Source organism: Scomber scombrus, chromosome 8 (assembly GCF_963691925.1).
Source record: "Scomber scombrus chromosome 8, fScoSco1.1, whole genome shotgun sequence".
In the NCBI taxonomy this organism is placed as follows: Eukaryota; Metazoa; Chordata; class Actinopteri; order Scombriformes; family Scombridae; genus Scomber; species Scomber scombrus.
In genome coordinates this window covers 32,238,131-32,250,232 of record NC_084977.1, presented here as the reverse complement: position 1 = coordinate 32,250,232, position 12,102 = coordinate 32,238,131, and the positions used below count along the sequence as shown (strand labels likewise).

Genomic DNA, 12,102 nt, shown 5'->3' with positions numbered 1-12,102 from the left:
GGTTTGGGTTTGGTAGATGTGGGTAAGACAGTCTTACTGAGGCTAAATATAGATTGTTTGAGTTTTTAAAAATTCATATAGGAAAAAAAATGTTCATGTTTTTTACACTGTGCTCATTTAAATGTCTTTCGGATAGATATGCAGAACTTAATAAACAGGAAAATGTGTACTTGATGTGTTTGATGAGATGTATTATGTGCAGTGTTCATATATAATAGTCAGAGTGGCAAACCACTACTTTTACTACACTCATAATACTGATGTACTCTTATTGAAGTGGGATTGTTCATGCATGACTGTTACTTGTAATAAAGCATTTTTACATTGCTGTATTTGTATTTTTACTTATTTATCTGAGTACTTCTTCAATCACTGGGAGGTTGGTATGTTTCATCCTGTCTGTGAATGGTGATATGTGCCTTGTGGTTAACCAGCAGTATTCTTTAATATCTGTCACATCTATAGACAGGGTTCATATCCTGACAGCAATGTTTAGCTTTATAGTACTGTTGTTATCTCAGCTGCTGTAGATACTGTCAGCGTGGGCTTCCTCAGAGGGAATGCAAACAACTGTGAAGGAAAACAACATTAATGAGGAAAATAAACTCCCTCTATGGTCCTTCATGAACTCTGCATAAATTAACTCCAGTTAACTTCTGTTTTTCCTGCCTTGGATTTGTCGGATCTGTTTTGGGACTATCACTGCAAAAATAAAATCAGGAGTTCATGTTAAAGAGTTTTATTGCATGTTCAAGTAATGACACATTAAAATAAGATGCACTATATAACATTAAAAAAGAAACAGACACAGCAAAATGTCACATTTTAAATAAGACAAACTGGGGACATCACAAACTCTCCCATTAAAGGAAAACCCTAAAACAAGACAGATTTCTGCCTCAGTCTTAGTAACAGTTAAAGTAGCTCACACAAAGTAATTTAGGCTTAAAAACCAATCCTTTTTGATGTTGAGGAAAAATTCCGTTTGTGTCGCAGTTCATCCTGGATCAGGATCAGATCTGATCCTCACATCCTGTAGTCAGACGGGCTCATTCTCCTCCTTCAGTCGGCCTTCAGGGCGTAGAGGACGTCGTCCTGGCTGACGTTGAGGCGGACTCGCTGCAGGATTCCCAGGCGGCTGGGCTCCAGCAGCAGTAACCTGCAGGATCCCAGACGCTGACACACTGACAGACCCTCAGACACACTGATGGGCTGCAGACCCTCCACCCGACACAGAGCCTGGTGCTGCACGAACACCTGAGGGAGGAAACAAGCACAGCAGCACTTTTAAGGTCCGTCCACATTAAAAACACTAACTATGACGATATGAGCATCCACACTTGAATGATAACGTCTGGTAAACAGCTGTGTCAAGCAAACACTGCACGTTCCAGCTGTGTCTGCAGCTAATGAAATCTGATGATCTGTTACTGCTAAAAAAAACATGAGCATCTCTGGTTTTTCATTCTTTGCTTCTACTCTGTTTGCATTTTCAGGTATTTGTGACTGTGTGTGTTAGTTTGACGTCTACCTGTTGGAAGGTGGCCTCCTCCAATCCCAGTCGTCGAAACTCAGCAATGACGGCCCTCAGGAAGAGCTGCTCCTGCACTGATGCACACCTGGGAAAAAAACCCATACCGGTACACATTACTTAACTTTACCTCAATCTTTATCACAAATCCATCAATGTTTCATTAATGTGACCGAAGGTAGACTCTCACTTGATAGCAGTGATGTAGGCAGAGGAAAACATCTCATTCAGCGCCTCCATCACGTGACTCATTCCCACCAATCCTGTGGCAGAAGGGTCAGCGGCAGAGTGCTCGCAGATCTCTGTAGCCCGACGACAGATGTCCAAACATCGGCGAGCGTCGCCCGACAGAGCAGCAACCTGCCAGAGGAGAGGAAGACGTGTTAAATCTGTCAGAGCGTAGAGTGAACACACACACCTGAGGATGAGGCGTTACAAGACGTCCGGGTCGTCTCACCTTCCTGGACGCGAGCTGGAGCGCGTCCTCCTCGAAGGCCTTCACCTTGTTCAGCCTGGACATGATGATCTGCTGCAGCTGCTTGAAGGTGTACGGCTGGAACGACATCCTGGTCAAACCCTGCAAACATAAACACAAACAACTGAGAACAGCTTCTTCACTCACAAAGGTTCCTGTTACGGTGCAGCTGATTATTAGGAGTGTAAAGATACATTGATTCAATGACCAACGAGCCAATAGCATGGATGCACAAGTCAGTGAAGATCCTGAGCAGCTTTTATCCACTAAATCTAAACCACAACTGTGTATGAATGAATGGAAGGGATTGTGTTAAATCAGCGGCGATATCGTCTCATATCGGTCGATGCCTCCTGAATGCAATCGATATCGTGTCGTGGCAGACTTTGTGATATCGGCAAACATCGTAGGTATGGATGTATGCAGGTTTGTAAGTGTGTATGGATGGATAAATAAAGGCCTCAGTCCCTCACCAGTCTGCTGGCCACTCTGTTGATCATGATCCTCTCCGGCAGGTCCATGGTGTTGGCGATGGTCAGCACCACCAGGCGGGCGTGACGCCTCGTCGGCCAGTCGAACAGGTTGTACATCACGTTCTGCTTCCTGGTCCACAAGAGGTCCAACTGCAAGAGTCCAAAACATAAAACCACAGAGTCAGTCTGCTGTCACATGATCACCTCCAGCTTTTAAAAAAAAAAAAAGGATATTTGGACTGAACAATGAATCGTTTTTACATTTCTGAGTCACACAAGTGGTGCTTTAGATTAAAAATGATGATGAATCCGGGATCAAAATAGCAGCACATGATTTTCTTTCGATCGACTAATAAAATGACAGCTTTTATAAATGTATTTCAATGAAGTCAGAGCTCTTACTTCATCCACCAGCAGCACAGTCGTGTCTTTCCTGGGTGCCGGGTTGCTGAATCTCTTCTCCAGCAGAGCTGCCGCGTGGTCGGCTGTGGCTTTTTGACCCGTCAGTTTCTGCAGAAGAGGGAGATAAATTATATTCAAACATAGCCGAGTTCATTTAGACATGAACAGTCTCGTTCTTTTCCACAGTCAGATGTTTTAGACAGATATCGGTTTCATCTCTGTATGTAAAAGGTGTGTTTAGCCTCCATCAAATTAGAAAAATACACCCCAAAACTGTGTTTTTTTCAGCTTTAAAGTGTTTGAAAGCTGCTGTGATGCTTTAGAAACCTGATTAAACCTTCATCAATCTGTTGAAGTGTCATTTAACAGTCCTTACTGCTTCATTCAGACATGACAGGACATTTAAGGAGAGAGACACTAATGCTCACTGATGTATAATAAGGCACCTGCTGCACAGGACAGAGAGGAAATGCACCGGTTCCTTTTCACTGCAGAGTATAAATCGGAAACCTTCAAAACTTTATGTCCAAATTGGGTTTAAAGTCGAACAAAATAATCAGTTTGTTGTCATTTAGACAGACCAACCCAAAAAGAAAGGTGGGTATTGACAGAGAGTTATCTACCCAAGGTTTTCTCTTTTAAATGTCTTCTTAAAACAAACTTTTATCAGAGAGCTTTTATTATTTTATTTGAGTTTTAATTTTCCTTGAATTGTTTTTTATCTCCTTTAAATATGGTTTGTCTATTCTTGCTTGTTGCTCCTACGCTAAAAAGGTTTTCACTCAAATTGTGGGAAAAACCCTTAAATTAAATTAAGTAAAATCTAAATTCTGACCTGCAGGATTTGGACGTAGGCCTGATGAGGGTCCGTCATCTTCATGCCGTTGATCTCGATGAAGTGGAACGGAGGGATCTCGTCCATTTCGGCCGCGTGCTCTAGACAGCGCATCACCTCGTGGACCGTGGCAGTCTTACCTGTTCCTGGCACACCTGAGATATACATACACCTGAAAACAACAACACAGGTCAGTCCGGAAACCCACGAGGACGAGTCAAGACAAGACAAGACACTGATTGGCTGTTTTCATCCTGATCTTACCCTCCAGTGCCGTCTATGACTTTGCTCTCCACGAAGCTGTAGATGTCCTGAAACTCCTGCTCTCTGCAGGGCAGAGACTCCGGTACTGAGGACACGTGCAGCCTGACGACACAAACACAGAAAAACTGTTTAATTTACAGGTTTATTCAGCAAATTATCAAAAAAGAAAAACAGGAAATCATCAATTCAATCCAGATTAATTAATACATCCTGGAAAATGTGCATAAATCAGCAATTGTGGTCCAATTTTAAACAATAGAATAAAATGCATGTGGATTAAAAAAAAACATTTTATTGATTGAAATGCTGAAGTTCACACTGGAAAAAAGACTAAATTAAATAAAGTTATATCAGTTGGTGCTGTGAAATTGATAGATTGAATGTTAATTTTTGAACATGTAAAAAAAACGTACTGTAACTTTCATACAATTGCTTACTTTAAGAAATGTTCTATTGTATGTTTTTATTCTTATATTCCATTCCAATCAGAGAGTAGGGTTTTGTGGCTGTGGTAAAAATCATGAACATTATTATTGTATTTATTAGTTCTGCAGTGTGTCTCTCGCTGCTGCAGATCGGGGTTAAAGGTCAAAGGACTCTCTCCCTCTCACCTCGTTCTTGCCTCCTCCAGAACGTTGGCGGGTTGTCGCGCCGGCAGCGACCTGCTGGGGATGCTGGGAGTGGCGTGACGAGGAGTCCTCGGCGTGCCGGGCGCCATCTGTCGAAAACGGGAAACAGAAGAAACTTGGAAGTGAGAAAAACTGAACAGATTCTTTCAGATTTAAAACTCCTTTCAGCTGTCGGACTTGTACCTTCTTGTTGGGAGTTTTTCGCGGCGTCCTGGTGGAGGAGCGACTTTTCTGCTTCGAGCGAGGAGTGCGGGACCCGGCGTGTCGACCTTTCTTCGCTACAACCTCTTCGTCGCTATCGAACACTTCATCACCTCCTTCGTCCTCGCTGCTGCTCTGTAGCTCCTTCTTTGAGGGAATGAACTCATCTTCGTTCTCGCTGTCTGAGTTCAGGTCCTGATGGTTGTCCAGAAGATTCCTGAAGCAACAGACAAACTTTTTTTAAGAGAGTTCACTTGTTTTTTATTTGTTTATTTGCTGTTGTTTTACTGTATTGTATTTTTGTCTGTGAAGCACTCTGAGCTACATCCCTTGTATGAAAGGTGCCTTATAATTAGGACTTTGCATCATTTAATAAATACCGATGCCAGTACCAATCGAAGTACCCTTAGAGTTATACTGATACCAACTGAGTCCTCATTAGATACCTATTGTGTGAATAGAAGCAAGTAACGATACCCAGCCCTACGTTTCTTTTTATTATTTACTGCTTCATTTATTAGCCCATGAGCTGATAAATAATCCATAATAATTCTGATTATTGTCACTTCGCTGAAACGTTTGATTCCCAATTAGTCACATAATGATTCAGTCTAGAAAATGTTGACTAACTAAGTGACGACTGACATAAATCTGCAACTATAAATCAAGTTGTTTTATTAAAGAAAAGAAATTCAAAACCTCTCTGGGTCCAGCTTCTCAAATCTGAATATTTTCTTGTTTCTTGAGTTATACTGAATATCTTTGAGTTGTGGATAAAAAAAGACATTTTAGGACGGCATCTTGGACTTTTTTTTTCATTTTAAAGATCAATCAGATTAATCAATAATGAAAATAATCATTGGTTACAGCTCCATAAAACAGAAGCAAACAATCTCACATAGTATAATTAGTTTTTAGCACAATATGAATAGAAATAACATGACTGTATTAAGAAATAACAGAGGGCATATGATAAATAGATATTTTAACTATTAATTCTCTACAAATTGAACACTGAGCATTTTTATCCTCATAATTCTGTCCATACTCAGTGGTGTAATAATGACTACAAAAGGTCAGAGTCATCTTAACCTCAACCCTGTCGTACTCACAGCTGTTTTCTGATGCGAGACGACACCAGCTGGGCCGACTTCCTCTTCGAGGTCCTCGGCGTGACGGCGTCCGGCAGCATCGGTGAGTTTTCGTTATCCACCTCGGCCCTGATGACATCACACAAAGGTGCAGTCTGTAATTACTTAAAATACACACATGTGAGAGATAAAGATGATTTGAACTTCAGGAAACTCGTATAAATGTACTTACAGGACTCCCAGACCAGGTTCCTTCAGGGTCTTCGGTTCTTTCTTTCGGGATGGAGTCGTCGCTCTGTTGGACGACACATTTTGTTATTACATCACTGCGTTTAGTAAGAGAACAAACGACACTTCACTCATCTTCTCCATCTGTGTTTTACTGTGTGACACCCATCTGTGCAGAAAGGCTGAAAAAATATAAAAAGTCACCACGTGCACACAGGTGTTGATAAAGGTTTTTGCCACTTTATCAGACTCCAACTCCCAGCAGCCTCTGGGCTCACAGCAGAGGGAAAAAAAAAAAAAAAAAAAAGACTCAGAGCTGAAACTGATCGACAGTTCCGGTCCGACTCACTTCTGCCCCCTGGGGGTGTAGCTTCTCCTTGGGGTGCCGTTTCTCCTCTTCGGTGTTTTGACCGAGCCGCTCGGTAACTCACCACCCTGCTGAGGACTGGAGGACACACCAGTGTGTCTGTGGTTTAAAACCAGTTCAGCTCTTCTTTTAAAACATATTTAATCCAGTTTCTCTCCAATTTGACCCATTTTCAAACCAACTGAAACCAGTTTATCTTGGATTTTAAGCAGTTTAAAACTTTTACATAACAGTTTATCTCTGGTTTTAACCCTTTAAAAAAATGGAATCTACATACACTTAACAATATCAATGTCATTTGGTTTATATCATTTAAATATTACTTAAACTAGTCTGTTTTAAACCATATTAACACCCATTTAAACCAGTTATTGCAAGATTAAACCAGTTTATGTCTAATCTGAACAATTAACACCAATTAAAAACAGTTCATCTCTGAACTTCTTAAAACAGTTTATCTATAGATTCAACCATTTAAAAACCCATTTATGCCAGTTATCTTACAATTTTGCCCATTTTAAACCACTTTATATCTGGTTTTCCCCATTTAAAACCTTCTTAAAACAGTTAATCTATGGTTTCACCCATTTCAAAACCAGTTTAAACCAGTGTGTCTCTGCCTTTAACCAGTTTAAAACCATGTTAAGAGTCAAAGTTCATTGACCCTTGGAAATAAATTTGACAAAAACAAAAAAAGCTTTCAACTGCTCCCTCACCTGAGGAAAACCTAGAGATGCTGCTGAAAGCTCTGGAAAATAAATCTGTGGACCTCTTTTTGTAAAATCAATTTAGAGAATAAAACTGGTGATAAAATATAAAAATTTGACCACCTTTAATAAACAGCTCTCCATCTAATTCAATGCAACTCAACAACAACCTCAAAAATGACCATAAAGTTCAATCAACACCTTTAAAAAACAGTTTAAACTGTTTTTGGATAGTTTAATTAAACTGTGTTAAAATTTGGACTCTTACCTGCAGGATTCGTCTCTCGATGGAGGACTTTCCATCTCGGCGATGGACAGTTTTTTGAGGACGATGGTGGACGTCTTCAGGCCGATGTCGGGGGGCCGGTGGGCCTTCCTGAGGGGGGTGAGGCTGTGGGCGAGAGGCAGGGTCTGAGGGGGGGAGGACGACAACCTCTGAGCCAACTCCAGCTCCTCGTCCAGCAGCTCGTTCAGGATGTCGTCGTTGGTCAAAGAGTTCCTCTCCGAACCTGACGGCATGAGGATAGAAAAGCTTCATTAATACACAAATGTTAAGATAATTAATTAATCAATGAAACCTTCAACTCTGAGAAACTATTATGTACTTTTGTGATAAAATGAAAAGATGTCAAATATACAGACGGTACATCTTTCATGTTTAATAAGTAAATCCAGCTGATGATAAAGTCATTTATACTGAGAGAATTGAGGCACTGAAACACATGTTGGTGTTATTAGTTTTGGTTTCAGAACAATATTTCACATGACTTCTCTGTGTATTTGCTCTGTTTTTTGATATTTCTGACACTCACTGTTGAGCTCCAGTTTCTTGCGGACTCCCGGCGTCCCGGCTGAGGCGTTCCTCCTCTTGGCGCTCAGACATTTGGAGGCCGACAGCTTGGTGACGGAGTGCAGGGACTCGACCTCCATGGCGCTGGCCTTCCCCGCGCTCATGGTGGCTCTGCTGTATCTCACCTCCCCCGATGCTGCACGGAGCATGACGGCCAAGTCCGGCGTCGGCAGGGCGCGTCGAGCTGGGCCTCGGGACGCGGGGGTGACAGCGACCGGCAAACAGGGTGGTGATGGTGGGAGGGAGGGTTTGGGACAGGGAGGAGAGAGGAAACCCTCCACCAGAGCAGAATTCACCACCCTGAAGGTCTTTGTGTTCCAGGACAGCTTCACGTACAGAGTTTCTTTATCGGAGGAGTCGGGGAACGGAGTGGCTCCATCCAGGTGCTTCACCTTTATAATAAAAGAAAAGGAAGTTAAAGAGTTCATATTCTTCCCATTTCCAGATCTACATTTATTTTCTGGGGCTCTACTGAAATCATTTCCAGTTAAAAACTACTTATTTATCTGATGCAGCCCCTCAGTTCAGCCTCTGTCTGAAACAATCAATCATGATTAATAAACATAGATTCCAAAATACATATACATAGATGTGTTTGGAAGTAAAATAAAGAAACAAATAGAATCACATATTTATGAACTTTTGTTTATTTAACTGTCCAGTAACCTTCACTGCTGACAGGACAGACCTCTGCATGTCGTTGTCAGTGGTTTTAAATACAAAAACTTGATTCCCCAGCACTGTTTTTTATCCCCCATTCTGGATGTGTGAACTTTCATGACCCCTCAAGTATCCCTGCAAAAGTAAAGAGCTGGTTCACGGTTCCACGGCCACAGCAGAATCCAAATCGCTCCTCCTGAATTAGAGGTTCAACAATTTTTTTTTTTTGCTTTTCCCGAGAGGCTAAGTAGTGTAATCCACCGATAGTTAGAGCACAGCATCTGCCAGTCCATGGGCACTGGTCCTCACGTCTCTTCAATGTTGCATGGAGGTGTCAGCCATGAGAACCCCACAATGTCCAGAGCCTTCAGCATCTCATCCAGATCCGGCGCCTTGCCACTGAGGAGCTGTTTAACTACCTCGGAGACCTCTGCCAGGAATATGGGTGAAGATTCCCCGAAATCATCCAGCTCTGCCTCCTCCATAGAGAACATGTTGGCTTGGGTTCAGAGTTCCTTAAATTGTTCCTTCCACCACCTGATGATATCCCCTGCTGAAAAACACCTGCACTAAGTCCTTCTCCATTGCGTTCCCGAACTCCTCCCCCACCCGTGATTTGGCGTCAATGACCAGCCGAGTCGCTGCCTTTTTGGCCCAGTGGTACACTTCTGCTGCTTCAGGAGACCCCTGAGCCAGCCAGTCCCTAAAGGCCTCCTTCACTGCTGGTGTCCATCAGTAGGTTCTCGGGTTAGGGTTAGGGTAGGGTTAGGGTTAGGGTTAGGTCGTTCCTGGTACCAAACCGAGTAGTGCTAGAACTGTATAGTGGTGTAAAGCGGCAATTGTTTATTCAGGATGTGGGTTAATGAGTCGTTCTATCGAGTTTATTTCCCCTACAATGTGCTGCAGCAGGCCATGAGGGGGTCACAGTTCAACCACTTCCTTGTGATGGCCTCTTTACACGACAATATCAAGATTTTTAAGACAAAGATGTTATTTTGAACCTGGTATCAGACCCCGGTACATAATCCAGGGGTCCTTGGGTTCCAGATCAGATATTTAAATAAACATTATACAGCTTTAAAAAAAAAGAAGTAATATAAGCAGTCACTCGTTCACCTGCACAGGTCTCAGGATGGACTCTGCGTCGACCTCCTCATCACAGCTGCGAGCCTGATAGTAGAAGATCTCCTGCGGGTGTGGCTCTCGGCCCAGCAGCTTCAGTTTGCTCTGAGGCACTTCGGACACTCGACAGAACCACTGAACTACGGCCTTCTTCTGCTCGCCGCTCTCTGAAACACACACAGACGATGCTCAAGTCGAGTCATAGATCTGGAGCCCAACTCCAAATGTGATAAAAGATCCAAATCATGAGCAGAAAAGTTGCCACGATTAAGCAAAATGACATTAATTCAAAGAGGTGTTGAACTGGTTTTAAATGCAGTTTCCTGGAGGGAATGATTAATGTGTTTATAATGTAGGTGATGAATTCCACATATCTTCATAACACAAATCCAATGAAAATCAATAAAAAGGTGCGATTTAATTATTGTCCACCCTCGTTTGGAATAAAAACATATTTTTCCATTTTTAATTTGTTCTTTTCATCGTCGTCTGTGACTCACCGTCTCCAAACAGCTTGACGACTTTGGCCACGTACGGGTTGTCTTCATCCTCTCCCTCGATGAAGATGTGCTGGCCCGTGTTGATGATGGTTGTCCTCGGCAGATCCTCCAAACTGATGGCCAACGAGCTGAGAGACACACAGAAAACATGAACAATCCTCACCTCTGATAAAGACAACAACAGGAGAGATTTCCTGATCAAATCTAGAGCAGAAAACTAGAGAAAAGCGACAAAAGATTTTATTAAAAATATTATATTAAAAAAAAGATTTGATATTTGAACAATTTCTTTGGAATAAAATGGTCAAACTCCACTTGTTTCATCTTCATAAATGTGAGTATATTCTGGTTTTCATACATACATCAAACTTTTTAGTCTGTTGGTTGGACCAAACATTTGGAAAGAGCTACACTATTGATTAAAATGTGACTAATCAGTTCCTATAATAGCTGCTGACAGTGGTGGAAAGTTACCTAAGTACAGTATTGAAGTACTTTACTGTAGTATTTCCATGTGATGCTACTTTCTACATTTCAGAAACAGGACTAAGTTAGATGACTGTATATAAAGTAGTGTAAACTAGCTCCACCTCCAGCAGCTACAACAGTAACATGCTGCTCTAACACTGATGCTTCACTATTAATAATCTAATGATGTCATAATAATAATATATCAGTCAGAGGACCAAACCACTACTTTACTGTAATACTGCATACTACATCACTCATAATACTGCAGTACTTTTACTGTAATACTGCATACTACATCGCTCATAATACTGCAGTACTTTTACTGTAATACTGCATACTACATCACTCATAATACTGCAGTACTTTTACTGTAATACTGCATACTACATCGCTCATAATACTGCAGTACTTTTACTGTAATACTGCATACTACGTCACTCAAAATATTGCAGTACTTTTACTGTAATACTGCATACTACGTCACTCAAAATATTGCAGTACTTTTACTGCAGTACTTTAACTACATCAGTCATAATACTGCAGTACTTTAACTACATCAGTCATAATACTGCAGTACTTTAACTACATCACTCATAACACTTACGTACTTTTACTGCAATACTTTAACTACATCAGTCATGACAGTACTAACCTGTATTCATATGTTTTTAACTTCCTATTGAAGTTGACAGGCTCTCCTCGCCACTCATAGATGCGTCTGATTCTCTTTCTGGTGAAATATTTCATCTTCTCTGTTCGAGCTCAAAAATAAAAACACTAAAACTTCACTTTTTAATCCGGATTCAAGCTTCTTCAAGTTTATCTGCTTCAGTTTAAATCCCTGGATCAGATCAGTAGATTTCAGAGGTGAAACTCTGCAGACCATGCAGAGCTTCCACTGTTAAAACGTTTCGCGCGAAAATTGCGTCACTTCCTTTACTACTTTTCTTATTCGTGGTATTTTTTGTAGTGGGTTGGTGGGTAAGGCGATGGCGCCCCCTGTTGAAGTGGAGACGCTACAGCTTTATAAAAATGTCTCCAAATTCATTATGATCTTTTTTTTTACAAGGATTTTGTCTCATTTTATGAACATGTTAATATAAAAAATGGAGTAAAAGTACCTCAAACTAAAAAAGACTGATGCTGTCCTTAAATCACCGCACTATGTAAATCCCAGGAACATTACACCTTAATATATAAATCCCAGGAACGATACATTCTGTATATGTTCATCATATCTGTATAAATACCGCTGTACTTTGATTCCCCACTGCCCATTTGTATTTTATTTTTAGT

At 41.3% G+C, this 12,102-nt stretch overlaps 1 protein-coding gene across 1 annotated transcript; it reads right to left on the bottom strand.

Annotated features, from left to right (window-relative positions):
• Window positions 1-1,062: 1,062 nt before the first annotated feature.
• orc1 (origin recognition complex, subunit 1) lies at window positions 1,063-11,622 on the bottom strand. Its single transcript, XM_062424459.1, has 18 exons — window positions 11,459-11,622; window positions 10,336-10,463; window positions 9,830-10,002; window positions 8,012-8,445; window positions 7,472-7,702; window positions 6,479-6,574; window positions 6,134-6,196; window positions 5,923-6,030; window positions 4,793-5,027; window positions 4,592-4,698; window positions 3,981-4,082; window positions 3,717-3,888; window positions 2,882-2,989; window positions 2,480-2,629; window positions 1,989-2,108; window positions 1,722-1,891; window positions 1,532-1,619; window positions 1,063-1,257 (listed from the first exon to the last, which is right to left on the bottom strand). The coding sequence occupies exons 1-18, from the start codon at window positions 11,551-11,553 to the stop codon at window positions 1,063-1,065; spliced, it is 2,775 nt and encodes a 924-aa protein (XP_062280443.1). The 5' UTR covers window positions 11,554-11,622.
• Between the last annotated feature and the right edge of the window lie 480 nt (window positions 11,623-12,102).